General features: G+C 44.6%; 1 protein-coding gene across 1 annotated transcript; it reads right to left on the reverse strand.

The window, feature by feature from the left end:
* Nucleotides 1–1,356: 1,356 nt before the first annotated feature.
* Nucleotides 1,357–12,469, reverse strand: LOC148521867 (protein kinase C delta type-like). Its single transcript, XM_088474472.1, has 7 exons — nt 12,395–12,469; nt 12,158–12,249; nt 10,314–10,376; nt 9,449–9,587; nt 7,228–7,371; nt 6,754–6,882; nt 1,357–1,500 (listed from the first exon to the last, which is right to left on the reverse strand). Exons 2-7 carry the CDS (start codon nt 12,235–12,237, stop codon nt 1,357–1,359), a joined length of 699 nt encoding a protein of 232 aa, XP_088330598.1. The 5' UTR covers nt 12,238–12,249; nt 12,395–12,469.
* Nucleotides 12,470–19,074: the final 6,605 nt, after the last annotated feature.

Below are 19,074 nucleotides of genomic sequence, written 5' to 3' on the forward strand. Positions count from 1 at the left end.
CCAGTCACACTCCTTTGATGTTTTTATTATAATTATTATTATTGTTATTATTATTGCTATTATTATTATTATTAGTCTATATAACAAATAATTATTTCTACTCCCCTGGTCCCCCTAACTCATTTCTCCCCTAATCTCTCCTTAACCCCTCTCCTTAACAGTAAAAATAGTAATCATTTTAAGAATAATACTAGTAATAATTTGAATTAAATTAGTAGTTATAATAATAGAAATAATATGAAAAATAATAGCAATAATAAAAGTAAAAAATATAAAAATGCTAAAGATATAAACAACATTTTCATCTTGTCTTCTTCATGAGTCTGGAGTGCTGTATAATGAGAAAAAAAAATTATAAATAGGGGATGGACAGGATATCAATGTTCACTTCCTCATTTAATCAGTATGTGAGAGAATATTTTCCCTGTCCTGCATGACCTTTTATCACATAGCCACCAGGTGCAGATCCAAATTGGGAAGGTCTTCCCCTTCCCCAAGTGCATTGTGTGACAGCATCTTAAGCTGGGTACACACTTGAGCGACTGGCATTCGTTCCGACATCGGAACGAATTACCTTAAATGGGGATTGCCCGTACACACTGGAATGAGTTAATGAACAACTGAACGATCACTGTTCCATCTTTCATTAACTTACTACAGATCACTAGCGATATTACTAGATTTGATGTGTAGCACATCGCACCTAGCAACCGTCGCGAGTGACCAAGGGAGCGTGCAATCATCCCTTACACACTGAGCGATGTAGATGATTTGTCTTGACAATACGGCAAATCGGGTCAACATCGCTCCAGTGTGTACCCAGCTTTACACATTAGTGAACTGATTGGTGGATGGTGCTGGTAAGAGTAGTTAGAGGTCTCAATAATTTCATTAGTGAATGCCTGGAACTACCCATGAATCAGAGATCGTATGAATAACCATGTCTTTGTTTGAATCTAGTAATTAGGAAACATTCATAAAGGAGCTCACAGTAAAGAGTCAAAGACAGTTTAATGTTATCATCAGTATCAATTAACTGATTTGTTGAGCAACAGACATGAGCCCTTAGATTTATGGGTCACCCTCTTAGTAGTTACCTTCTTCATCCAGCGAGAAGTCTCATTATGTCTCTGCTGGGAGGTGACATCATCCGTAGAGCACATTCTCAGAGTACCTCAGAAGATAAGAAAATAAAATGTGTTATATATTATGCTTTTAAATTATAAATATGCCATAGACAGAAACGTACAAAAAAAGATAAATATAAATACAAAAACCCTCTCTTCTTTCTATAACCATCTTCTTGGTGTTATGCTTGGGTGGCCATCTTGCTTCTTGCTGTTGGAAAAAGGGTGTTCAGGGGAAGGTCCTCAAGTTGGAGCCCACATAGGAGAACCCTCTGAAAAGCTCCTGGTCCAGCGCTCTTGGTGGTTTTCTCCGAGCCTCTGCCGCTTCCATCTTCTGGATGTTAAACCTTTGGGAGCTGTGTTCTATGGTGGGCTATAGGAAGAAGATACAATTGATCATCCATGTACTAAAACCTGAATAGATCCATATATCTATGGCTCCTCTGATACCACAGACTAATGTAACATGTGCTAATGCTGTACTTTAATAGCAAAACATTTCCAGCTGTTGCAGTTTAATGAGCCCTGAGATGCGTTTAATGTGAATCAAGGCTAAAAATACTGACAAGCAGACTTAAATGGGAACGCCTATTCACCAAAGTTACCAGACACCTGTCCTGCTAGTATTATGTGCTACTGAACCACCCCTAAATATAAATAGCCACAGAGGTGCAGTCAGAGTACGCAGGAGAGACAGAGCCTCCCCTGTCATACTCCTGAGATTTGATATAAAAATGATTAGAATAATACAAATATTTACAACTAATATAATACAAATATATTTATAACTTAAAAACTTCTTCTTTGTTTATTGTAATAATTTTTATAGTTAACACTGACCAGCTTTGTGGTGCTTCCTGGGACTGCAGGGAGATGAGAGATGAGGCAGCAACAGCTCAGCCTCGCTTCTGTGTACAGTAGCTTGACACTGCTTGCAGAGCTAGGGGTGGGGTCACACCACTGGCAGTAAGCTGCACAGAAAGAGAGCTAATAGAGGCATGCCTTTGTGTGGGGGCATGCCTTAAGCACTGATGGACACCTTGGATGTGTCATGTGACCAGGAAGTGCACTGCAGTGTTTAGAGATGGAGCTCAGTCAGCAGCAGCAAGAGAAGACGCAGTGATGCAGGTAGGAGAATCAATGGACATTGAATCACAGCGTAGTGAGGGGAGAGTTACAGTGACTAGAGACAGGCTTCCAACACTCAGACCCATCTCCATGTGTGCCTCCCCAGTCATTGACCTCACCGATGTCACTGTAAATAGCAGATATAAATGATATCTTTATTTTATTAGGTACGCTTTCTAGTACTCGCTGACCCTTTTTGCCCACAGAACAGCATGAATTTGTAGTGGCAAGGATTCACAAGTAACTAGAAACACTCCTTTAGAGAATCTGGCCTATGTGCACATGATAGAATCACACAGTTGCTGCAGTTTTGCTATGAATCTCACATTGTATCACATCTAGAGGATACTGTATTGGATTGAGATCTGATGACTGTGGATGAGATTGAAATTGAGGTAGAGAGATCTCATTGTCATATGGATAGACTGTGGCCATAAAGGGATTTATAGCATCAGTAACAATACTCATTTAAACTTCGGCATTTAGAGGATACTGAATTGATATTACGGTGCCTAATGTTTGTCAATAAAAATTTCCCCACACCACTACACCACCAGCAGCCTGAACCGTTAACAAGTCAGTATGAATCCACGGATTGAAGTTATTTTATTTTTTTTCAAACAAAAGTTTTTTGGTTTTATAAAGTGAAGTATAATGATAGAGGAATGATAAACACCAACAAGAGAAGTTATCTTGCACATTATTTTACAGAGAGGTAAATGGCAAAACGGTATATTTTTGGTCCAATGTGTAAAACAAAAAAGCAATCTCTCAGAATATGGAAATAGTACACAGATGCAGAGATACAGAAAAAAATATATATATCCACTATTCCTAAAATGATAAACTGTGGAAACAGTTAGAGAAAGGAAAAAAAGAAGAAGAAAACAACATGGGGAGGGAGTTTGGAGAACATAAGGGAAAAATACAAGAGGGAGGAAAAAGGGAAGGAGACCTTAGCTTATTTTAAACCAGAATTAAAATGTGAAACACAGCAATCACAAATAGAGAAGTACAAAAGGCATGTGTTCAGGTAAATAGGAGTAAGGGGAGGATCCAATCTCAGCTGCCTAAACAGAAGATGAAATAGGCCTAAGAAGATACTATTCAGTATGTTCGAAGAGTTTAATCATACGGTCTTGAGACGCTACATCTAAGGTGTTAATAAAAGGTTCCCATTTCTGATCACATTTTTCCACTCCTTGATTAATATCAGGTATGGTCGGTCGGCGATCATAATAGAGAATCTGTAACATTCTATGTTTAAATTCAGTAAGGGATGGAGAAGAGGTACTGGTCCAATGTAGAAGAATAACTTTCTTAGCAACAGTTACGAAAGTAGTCAGAAGACGGACCTTAGTTGCTTTGTCCGGGCCTAAATTCCATAATTTAAATTACCACAAATACATGCCAACGGGTTAGGCGATAACTTATAAATGGAACCACTTTACACCAGAATTGTTTCACTTTTCTACATCCCCATATACAATGAAAGAATGTGGCATTGGTCATTTGGCATTTTGGGCAAATACCTGATTCTGAGTCTGTGTGCCGTCATTGTGTTGGGAAAATGTAAGACCTATGAATTATATGGATATAAATTTCCTGCAGATAGGCTGATTGCATATATTTAAGAGCGGAATCAAAATGAGTGAGAAGGTCAGGTAATATGGTTAAGGAAGGGATTGTTAGGAATCAGAGGATTAGTCAGGAAGTTCTTGTAAAACTGTGACCTGTAGGAGGTAACCACGGTGCGGCTTTTGAGCCGTGTAGCAACCTTGAGGGTTAGAACCTTGGCTTGTTGTGGTGAATGTGCCATGAATTTGATGCGGCCTTTGGCCATATAGCAGCCTTGAGGGCTGGACTCTTGACTAGCTGCGGCTAGTGAGACGTAAGTAAGATGCGGCCTTTGGGCCATGCAGCAGCCTTAAGGGCTGGTATGTCTTGGCTGGTAGTGGCCTGTGGGCTGTGAGCAAGATGCAGCCTTTGGGCTGAGAAGCAGCCTTGAGGGCTGGTATGTCTTGGCTGGTAGCGGCCTGTGGGCCGTGAGCAAGCATTGGTGCGCTGGATTGTACACTGATGACGCAGAGGTGCAACCTATGTCACCAGGTTGACACAATCGTTGGTGTGCTGGATTGCACACTGATGACGCAGATGTGCGGTCTATGTCCCCGGGTTGACACAAACCTTTGGTGCGCTGGATTGCACACTGAGGACGCAGAGGTGCAGCCTATGTCGCCGGACAACACAATCGTTGGTGCACTGGATTGCACACTGAGGACGCAGATGTGCGGCCTATGTCGCCAGGTTGACACAAGCGTTGGTGCGCTGGATTGCACACTGAGGATGCAGAGGTGCGGCCTATGTCGCCGGATGACACAAGCGTTGGTGCGCTGGATTGCACACTGAGGACACAGTAGTGCGACTTGCGTCTCCAAGTTGACACAAGCCGCCAGACGCTGGTTTACGCACTCGGGACTGGGAGTGCATGCTGTGCTGCCTAGATGACACAAGCGGCAAACAACTGATGTTAAGCGAACCGTGCCATCTCGTGGAACTACAGCAGGCAGGTAACAGGGCAGACTGGATATCAGGAACTCGACTGATAACAGCATGAGACTGACCACAGCCAGAAACACGTGTAAATGCTATCACCGGCATCGGAGCAGCGTTCACACAGGAAGGAAATAGAGACAGGAACCAATCAAGGTCAATCCCAGCATGATGGACAGGAGATGGGAGGAGTTTCAATGAACATTCATCCGGCATTCACCTCGTCCTGAAGACGTCGTTCGGTGGCTTGTGACAGGAATATCTGTTTTCCATGTATTAAGTAGCGATGTCCAAGAAGTGACAGATTGATTATCTGTCAGATGTGCGTAAAGCAAATTCATTTTATAAGGGAATGTAGAGATCAAATTTAGAAGTGAAAGGAGTGGTATCGGATTGTTCTCTTCAAATGGTTTTGTGCATAGAGAAGATATATAGTGCCTAGTTTGGAGGTACATATAAAAATGGTGTTTAGATAGCTGACATAATTGTTGTAGTTTATCAAAAGTCAATAATTATCCTCCTGGGTGAAAATACTGGGTCTCCCTATAGATGCACATACGGGGAGTAAAGAGGATTACCATGTAATTTCCAATTTGCAGAAAGCCAGGAATGATATGCATCTTTGAAAATTATGTTGTTTAATATATCTAAAGGAATGTCAACAGATTTAGTGTGTAAGAGTGCACTAGGAGAATAAGGGGTAAGTAAGTATTGAAGTTATTTTTGACAAATTCTGACTCTACCACCTGTATGATGAATCAGAAATCGAGATTCTTCAGAACAGACATTTTCCAATTTCTAACTGTCCCATTTTGCTGAGCCTGTGCCACCTATGGCCTCATGTTCCTGATCTTAGCTGATAGCTGTGGAACCCGGTGTGGCCTTGCACTTCTGTAGCCCATCCACTTCCGGATTCAGTGTGCTGTGCATTTAGCGATGGCCTTCTCCATACCACTGTTATTATTGCAGTTACTGTTGCCTTTCTGTCAGCTTGGACCAGTCTGGACATTCTCTAACCTCTCTCTTACTAATAAGGTATTTTTACCCACAGAACAGTCACTTACTGCATGTTTTTGTTTTGTGCACCATTTTCTATAAACCCTAGAGACTGTTGTGTGTGAAAATCTCAGGAGATCACCTGTTTCTGAAATATTCAAATCATCCACGGCCTAAATCACTTTGATCACATTTCCTTCCCAGTCTGGTGATTGGTCTGAACAAGAATTGAGCCTCTTGCCCATGTCTGTATGCTGTTAGCTATTGAGTTGCTGTCACATGATTGGCTGATTATTTTGTAATAAGTGAGCGTCCATGTTTCCAGTTGCACACATGCAATAGGCCCCTGCACATGTTAAGGAGAACAGACCTGGTGCACTGGAGCAATAAGTAACCCATATAAAATAATTATACAATAAAATAAATTTGTGCAGATAAGTACATTTTTATGCGCAAGTTTAATAAGTAGTCATGTAAATTGCACAGACAATAATGTATACAGTATTATTATGGTGGCACTTTTCCATATAAAGTGCACCTGGCTGGGGGCAAATGTATCTCATTGAAAGTAAAAGTGACACCTGATTTCAACCACTTCTAGAGATGTGTAAATTAAAATTATTTACTGTAGTGAATGTGGGGACATAGCGGCCACCAGCCACACTGACAATGCCCCTAATTGTGCAATTTCCCTTCCATAAAGCGCTTTTAAACATCTCAACATTTGCGAAATCTCTTATTACATATGGGTGCAATGTGCAGTGCAGTTCTTTCATTAGCTAAATAAAGGAAGTAATACCACAGTGATCGCCATGTGGATAGGCTAAGCCATGTCCTCTCTTCACAACATTACATTTGTTTTTGAGACCTTTATCATTCCATATTTGTAAATGACCCTTATTGTCTTTTAATGCATTTATTGGGCAAAACTGCTTTATCCTATACTTACTGGGTCAGGGACATGTGGTGGTGGAATGCTAAGGGCTTCCAGCGAGACCCAATCAATACGCTGGAACAAACGATGCTGGCGGATGTTTCCGTTGACACCCAAACGCCTGGAAGGATTTTTACACAGGAGCTGGAATGAAAAAGAACAAAATATAGGTTTCTCTCATATCTGAGGTGTGTATGTGGGTATAAGATGGTGTGTGTAAGGTTTGTGATGCCAGGCAACGTAACTATATACCTGCATGGGTTATAATGTGTACCAAAGGCCAGAGGGTAATGGTAAATAGCTATAATATCCTGACAAGAAAGTGTTTCTGTGGAACCATTGGTAATCATCCATGTAAGGGGCAGATAGGGCCCCTTACAAACTAGTGCTATGGGGCCTTCACTTACCTAGTTACACCTAAGCCTAATAAGATTTAAGCATTGTAGAGCAGAATTCTATAATATGGATTCACAAGTCTTATTTATTTACCTGCTTAATGATGTCTTTAGCCACAGCTCCTGCCTTGGGGAACCCTCTGGGATGGTAACGAGACGTTCCGGTAATCATTTGGTTGATGATGACACCAAATGAGTACCAATCCACTCCAGCGTTGTACTCCTTCTCCGCCAGCATCTACCATAGGAGATAATATAGCACATAGTTACTCTATCATTAGATTATTTACTATATCCCATGTGTCTGTGTCTCACTGGCATTAATATCTTGCTGTTATCTTCCCGCCAGTTTCCTGAGGTAACACTTTGGGCAGAATTTAGTTATGGATGTGACTTCCTCAGGTGGACCTCAGGGATAATTGAATTCAACCCTTTGAATCTCTTTGGGATTTATGTAGAGTAAGCACTATGCCAGTATGCACATCCAATCTTGCCTTAATTCACTATTCACATGCAGAGAACAGCGGGCGTGCGCATTATGTACCAATGCAGGTTTGAGTGAGTCTAACACTCAGGGCCATAGCTAGGGGGTACAAGCAGTGCCATCACCAGCACTAGTGACCCACTTGTCATTGGATAATAGCGAATGCACCACTTATGCTTAAAGGATATATAGGTCCTGAAGCTGAATCGGATGCAATGCCAACGTTCACTGAGTTCAGCAATTTTTTGCTATTTCGTGTGCCCAAAAATCCCTAAAATTCCTATGGTGCAAGCATTATACAGTGTGTACACACAAAGGTGCTGTTGTAATTGAGGCGCATGTCATCATAAATGTCTTGGAAAAGTGATTGGCATTCCCGGTGACTGGGAGGTGGCTAAACAGATGCATGGATACGGTCCATCTTATGGGCATGTTATGGCATACTTGCCGACAATCAGCTCACTCCTTCCTAACAGCGGGGGGCGTGTCCGAATATCTGTGACACATTGGAGACGGAGTCGGGGGCGGGGCCGCATGATCGCGTCATCGTGGCCCCGCCCCCTCTTCACAATGCCGTTATTTTCAGCACTGGGAAGCAGGGGGCGGGGCCACGATGACGCGATTTAGCGCGAATCGTGTCACGGGCCACCCCGCTATGGGGATTTGCAGTGTATTCTGGGAGGTGGTCGAGAGGGTTTGGGGAATGTCGGGAGGCTTGCCTACCTTTCCGGGGGTCCGGGAGCGGCGCCCGAAAATCGGGAGGCTCCTGGCCAAATTGGGAGGGCAGGCAAGCCTGTGTTATGGGAGTGTGGCTGACGTGTTTGTGTACATGGATGCTCAGTCAGTCAGTGTGGAGGCCATACTCTGACAATCTGTACATGCCATAGGGCAGGTGTAAGTTTCCATGGTGTAACTGATGGAGATGACTACAGATGCAGCAAGTAGTATTACAGCACCTATATATGCTCATACACAAGGATGTACTCCAGGGAAAGACTTTATAGCAGTATTTGCATAAAGTCATAGACAGGCAACTGACAAAATACGCGGCTGCTTCCCCCTCTGTATCAGGCCTTTAATATGTTATTTGTATGTTTTATACCCATTTCTTTTCTTTCTATTATAAATGTAATAAGTGTATGTGAGATATGCCAGGCATAAGCCGGAGCACATGCTGCTGGTACAGGGCTGGAAGGGCAAAGCATATGTGCAGTAATAGGCCCATTGTCTATGTGCATTTAAGTTAAAATTGTGCCCATTTTGTGACCAATTCTGCATTTATGTTATATACGAATGTAGATAATGTGATTGTCAGAATAGCTGGTTATTCAGCACATAATAAGAGTTTTCAAAAACATCCATCACATAATGCTGAGTAAATAACAACCCCTGCTGGCAATACTGTATATTACTGTATATTACAGTGAGCATTATACTTTGTGTATTTATATAGTCATTTTCTTCCACTACTATTACATTGAGTATTTATTGTTAGGGGAAGAAGGTGCTCAGCTACAGTAGTATGCAGTCTTCCTGACTTGTGTAGTAAATGACATATTGCATTGTCAGTCACCATAAATTCTGTATATACCACAGTAGGCTGACATTGTGCAACTGATGTAAGTTACTAACATTACTTATTTGTCGTTATTAGACCTGTATATTGAACTCTACATGAAGTTTACTAGAAATACTGTATGTGCTCATTTTGTATCTATGAAATGTTGAATTAAATTTACAAGCTCCTTGAAGACTTTCTTAGAACTATAAAACACATGCAATAAGTACATTATGTGCTCAGAAAACAGTAATAATATATATTACACCTCACCTCTGGAGCAATATATCCAGGAGTTCCAGCATATTCTGTGGCAGTCTGGTCACCAAAGATGTTATCAATTGCTAGACCGAAGTCAGCAATTTTAAGATGACCAGACTCTGCCATCAGGATGTTCTCTGGTTTAAGGTCTCTAAATAGAAAGATTTGTAATAAATGTGAACTGTTTTATCTAGTGAGAAACATATACATGAATTACCAGTAGTATTACAGGCATCACATTATGCAGACAGCAGACCTGCTGGGACAGCGCCACCTAGTGATAACAATGATTTAAATTATGGCCTGATTCAGAGATAAACGCAATGGCGATTACGGAAGCAGATCGAGCGATTGTTTATCAGTGCACATGCATATAAGTCACACTGCATGTGCGCAGCAATTACGGATGCACAGAAGATCTACTTGCACAATAAGTGACAGGTAGTAAGCATTTGGGGGTGGTAACGGGGGGTAATCAGAAAAACGCAGGCATGTCTGATCGCTTGAACGCCGTTATATGGGCGTGCATTAATTAGCCCTTGCGATCTCCTACGCAGTATGAGAACCCTCTGTGAGGAGAGCTGCTGAGTCTGCAGCTGGTCAGACCTGTCGCAAGGGTGAGAAGGCCTCTCGATGTGCGTTGATGTTACTGACAGTAACGCAGGTAAGCGATGTCATACACATGTAAGAAGGCAGCAGTGGGCGTCCTTATGCTCGGGTGATCTTTGGAACCATTAGCATATTTTCGCAGCTGTGTTGTATACAAAATCGCAGCTGTGATCGCATTAGCGTCCATCTCTGAATCAGGCCCATAGTTAAAAGGTGCACATCACTGTGACCTGATTGTGTAGGAAAATGGTATTATTAGTATAATTACCGATGGATGATACCCTTAGCGTGCAGGTATTGTATACCACATGTGATCTCAGCTGCGTAGAAACTTAAAGAGAAGAAAGGAAATGTAACATATCAATATTAGAGATAGGTAAAAAACCTGTTATCATGAATCTGCTAATAGAGGATCCTGCTCATTCTACCATCTAACTCTTCAGCTGGGTGCACGCTATACAATGTGTGTACCCAGCAATGGAACAGCGTGATGTAACGATACATCGCACATGCCATACACACTGCATTATCCAGTGTACGATGGAGCGATATATCGCTACATTGTACATGTAGCAGCATGGCGTCATTTATTGCATCATCCCATCTGCTGTGCAGAACAGCCAATGGGACAATGTGATAAAAGACAATCGCGTACAACAGAGCTGACATAGATACTGTGCGATCTGTACGATGTATGGGTCCAATCCACGACCGAATGTATATCAAACAATGAATGATATAGTGTGTACCCAGCTTTAGTCTGTGACTTTCTGCTTTCCCCCATTTCCCCCCTCATGTCATAACACTGCCCCTGTCACATGACACCCTGTTATTATCACTGACACATTCTCACAGCTGTGCCTCCAGCATGATCAGCACATTGATATGTGAGACTTTCTATGACCTGATGGGGCTCACATGAGTCTATCCTCACTCAGTATCACACTGAGGGCATTCCACAATAAGCAGTGGAGTAACTTCATCCCAGGTGCCCGGAGGCAAGATAAATGTTGGTGCCCCCTCACACCCCAAATTAAAATTTACCACCCCCCCAGCACTTATGCCAGCCCCAGCTGCCACCACCCCCCTATGCAGGTCCTCTTATACAGTGCCCCATATACAGTGCCCCCAGTAGTGGTACCCCTATGCAGTGCCATTTATACAGTGAACCCAGTAGTACCCCTTCCTATGCAGTGCCCCCAGTACTGCCCATTATACAGTGCCACCAGTAGTCGTCCACCTATGCCTATTACTCAGAAACCCCCCTTGCGTGCGCGTCGGGTGCTCAGGCGGGTTGCAGCGGTCACATCCACGACCAAAGAGCACTCTGTCCGCAGCAGGTCATGGAGGTGGAGTGTCGATCCGCGGCACTCCTCCTTCATGGAGGTCCTCCGTCCTCAGCAGTGCCCGGAATGGCTGGGTGACAATGGAGCCAGGTGCCCCCTTCAGGGCCGGCGCCCTGCGGCAATGACTCTATTGTCTCCGGGAGTTCCGCCACTGACAATAAGACCAAATTAAGATGATCAGACCCTAGTCAAACATTTCTTAATAAAGAGATTACATTGAACATTTGCCAGTCCTTGAGTCATACTCCCCGAGAGTTCCCTGGAGAGGGTGGCCCAGGTGGATGGGATGGAGGTGTGGACATTAGGTAAAGGTGGATTTTTGGTATTCATTATTTGTAGGGGTAGGAGATATTAAGGGAAATTTACCAAAGCTTTATAACCCTTCTACTGTCCCCAGAGCCGTAACTAGACTTTTTGGTGCCCTGTGCCAGAGTGAGCATTGACGCCCATCCCCTTTCATTTTTGAAATAGGGACATAAGATAGTGCACCTGAAAAAAAGCAATGGCTTCATGAGGAAGGGCCAGGGAAGAGATAGGGGTACTCCTGGGGCAGCCAGGAGATGCTGAGGATAAAAGAAGAGGAAGCTATAAGTGAAAATGATAATAAACAGGAAAATTGACAGGCCCAAACAGCGCCCCCTGCCCTACGGTACACTGTGCAATGGCACAGGTTGCACTACCCTAGTTATGGCCCTGACTGTCCCTATCTCTGTACACGCTGTTACTATTCATTTTAGAACATGTCTATTCTATTTGAGGTCCTTACGTTGCACTGGTGATGTCTAAGCAGCCTTTCCTCTGCAGGAACCGGTGGAAGTCCCCGCCACTTGCATATTCCAGACCCATGAAAAGGTGGTTCTGTTTGATTGGACACACACAATAGTCATATAATACATACTCTTAGGAGAACATGGTAACAACTTCAAGAAGAGATGAAACCTGTATTTATATTAGATGTGTAAAAATAAATGAAGAGCCTTGTCTAATAAGAAATACATTGTACCGTGGTCTGGAAGGCAAGATGTCCATGGATGAGGAAGGCACTACCAGACGCAACCTCTAGCACCCTGCGCTCCACCAACACCTGCTCCCTGTCCTCCAGCGGCAGATCTCTCTTTCGGACGATCTTCACTGCCAGTCGCTGACCAGTCAGAGAGTCCTCCGCCAGCAGGACCTACAGGAGATAGAGACATACACAATGATATTTATACTTAAACTATAATACCTCTACATGCACCCAGGTAGCTCAATATCTTTATAGGTAAGTGAATGTTATATTGTCTTACCAGTTTCATTAAAGGAATGAGACTCCAAAATTTTCCCAGGCTCACAGGATTGTAGGTTAACCTCCTGATATGGAGGCTTATTCAGGGTCAATACTGTTATTAAGTCCTTCCCCCCACTGCATTGTGGTGATGCCTAATGATGCACATGATGTCACCATGCCCAACATAAAAGAATTCCACTTGTACCTACCCTCCAGGGGTTTACCAGAGGAAACTTATACAGTGTTAACTCACATGTTCATGATGCTCCATTACTACAAGTTCTGAGTCACACAGTTGTTGCCTGAGTTGAGTTTAGTAGCCACAGTCACATGACTTACCTTCCCAAAGCTGCCCTGGCCCAGCTGATGGTAGAAGGCCAGCCTCTGGATGTAGATAGAGGCTGTATCTCCAGGAGCAGCTTCCTGAACACCACTTCTTCCTTATGAGCACAAGAAAAGTAACAATAAAAAATGTATTATTCAGAGTTAGATGCACATGGAAAATGCATGTACAGTATTGTATTATATTAATCCTTTATGTAATAGTAATGTAGTCAGTATACTGTTGAGAGATCACAACAATGCAGGTGAAAGGGGGTCATCAAGTGCTAATGGTTTTCAAATCAGCACAGACGGCCCCAGACGGTAGGTGTTCCCATGGGAACGCCTCCGTCTGGGCAGCCACGCCCCCGGCACGCCCACCAAAGGGGGCGTGCTGTCACTCAACATTGACAGCATGCCCCCTTTGGTACGAGACCCAGAGTGACGGCTTGCCCATCGCTATCTGCGTATCGCACATGCGCACGATGGAGCCAGCTCTGGCGTGCGCATGCGCACTGGGCCAACATCGACCCGCTTGCGAGCGCTCACGAGCGGGTCTGAATCAGGCCCAGATTGCTGGACTGGCCCACCTGTGTGGATAAATTAAATGTAGGGTCTACAATTATTGGGTTGGGGGGTGAGACACCTAGACTGAGGGTAATTAATTCTTTGGAATGTGTGAACTGATCTGCGAGAGGGCAGGAATTGATTTAGGAGGAGTATGAAATTATATTGTGCAGGGGTGTCTTGACTTGCAGTGGCAGGGGCCTACCAGTATGATCAAGGGATGGCTGATAGTAGGATGGGCTGGTCTGCAAGTAAGGAGATTCCTGCACACTGAGGGGTTCCCAATTAGTTTGAATTTAGTGTGCTTCTGTTGTGTCACCTAATTTCACCTCTATACAGGGATGGACTGGGGCTGCTGAGTGCTGAATAGCCATGGCAGTCCCCCTGTGCGCGTGTGCAAAACTGGTGTGTTTAAATCTTACGGGGTTGTTCTGCGAGTCATGGGGACCTGGCCTCATAGCACACCCTGTTTGTCAGTATCCCGGCCGAGCAGAGCACCGGGTGGTGGAGCTGCTTGGCCAGGGTTTAACGCCGGACCAGCTCATCTGGCCATCGGTCCTTCTGGCTTTTGCCAGATGTGCCAGATGGGCAGTCATGCCCTGCCTCTATACCAGTGGTTCCCAAACTTTTTTGAATCACGGCGCCCTAGAGTATCAGCATTGTTTTCACGGCACCCCCTAAGCCAAAAGTTTGTTATTAAGAAATTCAGAAAAATAGTAAAGAAGTAAAGTGAAGTAAATTGTGCTTACCTGTCATCCTTAGGTTTGATTATATAGTGATGGACAGGTTTGCGCTTCTGTTTGTCCACATATTTACATTACATTGACCATAAAGAATTTGATTTGGTCTTAGACCACCGACCTGAGGCACCCCTGCAATTGTCCCGAGGCACCCCATGGTGCCATGGCGCAGTTTGGGAACCACTGCTCTATACCATTTAGGATGTCTGTCTGTACCCTGTTGAGTGTGGAGATCACAGCACATTGTTTCCTATGTCAACTTGCTGCTACTGATGGCAGCTTCTGTCCTCTAACCCAGATTGTCCTGTAGGACCCAGCCAATCCGACAGTCTTCTGTCAAGTAATGCAGATAATTATTTACATTGTCATATTTGATAATTGGTAGTCATATATGTATGCATGTCCAGAAACATTCCAGACTAAATGGTTTGGAGTACAGTCCAGTATAAGGCATGCCCCCTCCATGACTTGGCCATGTCCCCTTTGGTGGCACACACTGGAACTTGGTTGAACTTTTCCCCCTGTACTCAAAGTGTCCATCCAGCATCTGGGAAGGTTTTCTTTACTGTAAGAGCGATTAAGTAGTGGAACTCCTTACCACATGATGGGGTGACAGGGACAAATGCAGGATTTTTATGTGGGGGTTTCTATATATATTATTCGGAATAACTTTGGACAGTCTATCAATATCAGAAACTGTCTGATGCATTGAAGTATCTATAATGGGTGCAGAGTGTTGTGCACACAGGCCCCTGAGTCCAGGGGGCCCACACTGCACATCGTGTACCAATGTATAATACTTACCTACTTACAATACGGTGCTGCAGGGAGGAGCGGGCCCACATGGAGTCTTCACATGGTCCAGCTCATCTCTTAAACCACCCCTGGTCTGATATCTGGGGGTAACCTAATCCCAGATGTTAAATGTCCGCGATTGTAAATTTTAACTTACTTATGTAGTCCATATTGAATGTTCCTGATATTGCTGTGATCGCTGCATCAAAAGCTAATTAATGCTGGCCATACACTAGTGCGATTTCGGGCCGATTGCCCGATTTGCAATGCGTCATACGATGAATCGTGTGGAAATCGTGTAGTTTTTAAGGTAGGATACGATCCGATGAGTGCTCCCGCAGCTCGTAAAATGTTTTGTATGATCAGATATGCAACCCATCATATATATCATTATCGTACGCCGATTGTGCCGTGTATTTGCGCATTCAATGCATTGTGCATCCAAGCGGTGCCATTTGTTTTAAAAAGAAAAAAGACTGATGCACGCATGGGGAGATCCGTGATGCATGCATCTGTCTTTAATAAAATAAACACAGATGCAGGGATGGTTCAGTGAGAACCATCCGTGCATCTGTGAAAAAAAGTTAAAAATAAAGTGTTTAAAAAAAAAAATGGCGAGGCCCCCCCCCTTCCCCAAAGAGGAACCAGCCCCAGGCTTTTAGTGGTCCAGTGCTGGTTGTGCAACATACGGGGGACAAACGATGTAGGGGTCCCCCATATGTAAGCACAACCAGCATCGGACTAGTCAAAACCAGCCCTGGTTGCTATAATACGGGGGACAAACAACGTAGGAGTCCCCCGGATTCTGCGCAACCAGCACTGGGCTCTGATCCGGTCCTGGTTCTGGAAATACAGGGGGAAAAATGTACTAGTGTATGGCAAGCATAAGACAAATCCTAGCAGCCCTTGCTCCCCGCTGATGGGATGAGAGTATACACTGACCTACTGTTCTCAAAAGAGCAGCCATGTGGAGAGAAGACACACACAGAGGTGAGACAGACAACACACTAGTCCAGCAAACATCAGAAAAAGTATGAGGAGCCTTTAGCCACCTCAATCATTTCAGTGTAAAGATGGCAGGTCAGATGAACACTGTAGAGGCATTTGAAGGGGGTGTCACAGTAAGGGAGCCAGCACTGCACACAGAGTTGTTCCCGGGGCCAGTCCGCACTTCTGGGACCACTGGAGTGACAAAACAGGGGTTTAACCCATGAGGCTATGCCCCCTACTCATGAGGCCCTGCCCCTTATTTGCCGTTGCGCACTAGAAGCCTGCCCACTCCATATATAGCGCACTTGTGCAGATCTCCATAAAAATGGTGACTGTGCCAAGCTTCCAGTGATATCTGCAGAGTGTATCTCTGGAAAAATGCCATATATCCAGTGCCATATATCCAGTGGGGAATCGGTATGTATGACCTCAGGACGTGAGGCTGGCAGTTGAAATCCCAATGCCGGCAGCCCGATGGGTGAAGATCCCGACAGCGGATATAAGTAGGCTATCCCTACCCCTTTTCTCACCTAGCCCCAATCCTCCCGGGGGGGGTGCCTAACCCTAACCTCCCCCTGGGGGTGCCTAACCCCCCTTCCTCTAGCCTAACCCTAACTCTCCCAGGGGGGTGCCTAACCCTATGTCTCCCCGGGAGTCCCTAAACCTAACCCCCCCGTACATGACTAAGAGGTCCCGATGCCCGGCTTACCTTCGATCGGTATGCGGACATCGGGATTTCGGCGGGTGGATAATGATAGGCATCAGGATTTTGACGCCTACCATTAGTCCCATGCCGTGATTTGACAGTCGGGAAGGCGGCGGTTGGCATTTCGACTGCCGGCTTCCTGACTACATACCATCCAGTGGTACCTACTGTGCTGATGTAGAGGTGTGTATTTTAAATCAGTGCGGGGTGTGCAGTGTGTTGGCCCCCTGGAACAGGGGCCCAAGTACACTGCACACCCCTCACCCATTATAGATACGCTTATGCTCAAAATACATTACTAAATCCATTTTATTTAAAACCCTACTCTCTGTAATATGATAGCTATGTGCGCTGCAATGACCTCTAGTGGTTAAACAGAGTAGTTTTTCTTCTTTAATGTCCCTCATTTTTGGGGGGGTTTAAAACTTAATGTGCCTAAGTGGTAGTTATTTTAAAACAATAACATGTAGCAGATATAAAATGTGCAGAGTGATTTAGGAGGGCTATGTCCAAAATGAAATGAAAATTGCAGTGTTAAAATCGACCTGCCCAGTATTTGTGGGCTATGGGCCTAATTCAGAGGCGCTCGCTATGTGCGAGCGCTCACTCTGAATCAGGGCGGATTATTTTTTTTTTTAAATCTGCCTCCAGGCCGCTCGCATAGCTGTGGGTGACCACCCATAGCTTTTGCTAGCGGCCTGGCGATGGTCGCGATTATTGCTCACCCACGCGCATTGCGCACATGTGTGCTGGCCGACCATCGACCTGCTTGCGAGCGCTATGCACTCATGAGCGGGTCTGAATCAGGCCCTATATGCAAAAGCAGCCAGTATTTCCCCCACATGCTAAATTATTTTATGTATTTGCACCCCATGCATTGTAACATGGTTTTACCAAGATGCACAGTTTCTTGCTCCCTCTTAAGTTGGGTACATGCTAGATAGACTTGACAGCCAACTGGCCATCGCACCAACTGAATGGTTGATTTAGGTAAGTATACACACTTACTGACCACTGCTCAACATGTCATCCTGAAGTCACAGTGGGATGGGCATTTGAATTTGCCCGCCCAGTTGTGACCTCAGTCCATGTAGCAAATATATGGGCGGTCAGCGGCATGCCCGTACACAGAGGCAGATGCAGTGATATATCTGCAGCACAGCCAACATGATGTGACCTGTGAATGACGTTGGTCACAGACATATCTGAAAATCCACATTTTAGTAAATGTACCCCGTAGTGTCTATGGGGAGATGCCAGAAATGAATGAAGCAAAGATCCAAATAGGTGGCAGTATTTGTACTGTTATACTCCATATTCCCTTTTTTAAAGCTTATAGATTTATACAACAGCACACAAAGCTACACACACTGACAAAAACTAACACAGCAATAAGCATCCAGCACCAGTTGTACAATTATACCCTTGATAGTGCTCTACACGGGCGTAGGGAGGACGGTTCAGATGGAGCGCGAGCTTTAGGCGCCGAAAAGGAGAGAGGGCGCTGGCTTGAGTTAAACCTGATTCCATTCCTGCAGATCTGCGGACGGAACGCGATCACGCCCGCCGCGAATCCACGTCCCCTTGCAGCCCCTTGCAGTGATGTGACTAGCTTATGTCACTGCCTCTTCACCTATTGAGCCCTCTCCCTGCCTTCCCAGATATTGACGTCGTCGGGAGGCGGGGTTAAGTACGGCAGCACCGGGAGGAGGGGCTTAAGCCCAGGGGTGGAGCTTAATCCCAGAGCCGCTGAGTACTGCAGGCGAATGGACAGAGGTGACGTGGATGGGCGGGTGCCTACAATAAAAAAAAGAAAGAAAAGAGGTGCGTGCTCTTGCTATATAATTGTGTGTGTGTATATATATATATATATATATATACATATACATATTTATATGTATGCATATATGTAAATACATGCATTGTATGCATGCACAATATATATATTTAATGTATTCATATATGTGTGTACACACAGGGCTCAAAGTGAGCCGGTATACGGCGGTATGTAATACCGCCAATTCAGCATGCAACCCCTGCGGAAGTGCTGGAAGCAAAAAAAAGACAAACTGCAGTATTATCTGGAGATGTGTCCTGTTAGGGACACATATCTAAGCAGCACTGAGCATCGGGTGACAGGTCCCGGCGCGCTGACGGTAGAGCAGATGCAGCACTGGCGGCAGTACACAACCCCGGCCCCAGTCGGGAAGCAATCACAGACCGGCGGCCAAATAAAAAGAATCATCGGCGGTGCCCTTTTAAATTTGGCGCCGGCCACTAGTCAATCACGGCTTGCA

Source organism: Taudactylus pleione, unplaced genomic scaffold (genome assembly GCF_031769625.1).
Source record: "Taudactylus pleione unplaced genomic scaffold, aTauple2 ptg000154l, whole genome shotgun sequence".
In the NCBI taxonomy this organism is placed as follows: domain Eukaryota; kingdom Metazoa; phylum Chordata; class Amphibia; order Anura; family Myobatrachidae; genus Taudactylus; species Taudactylus pleione.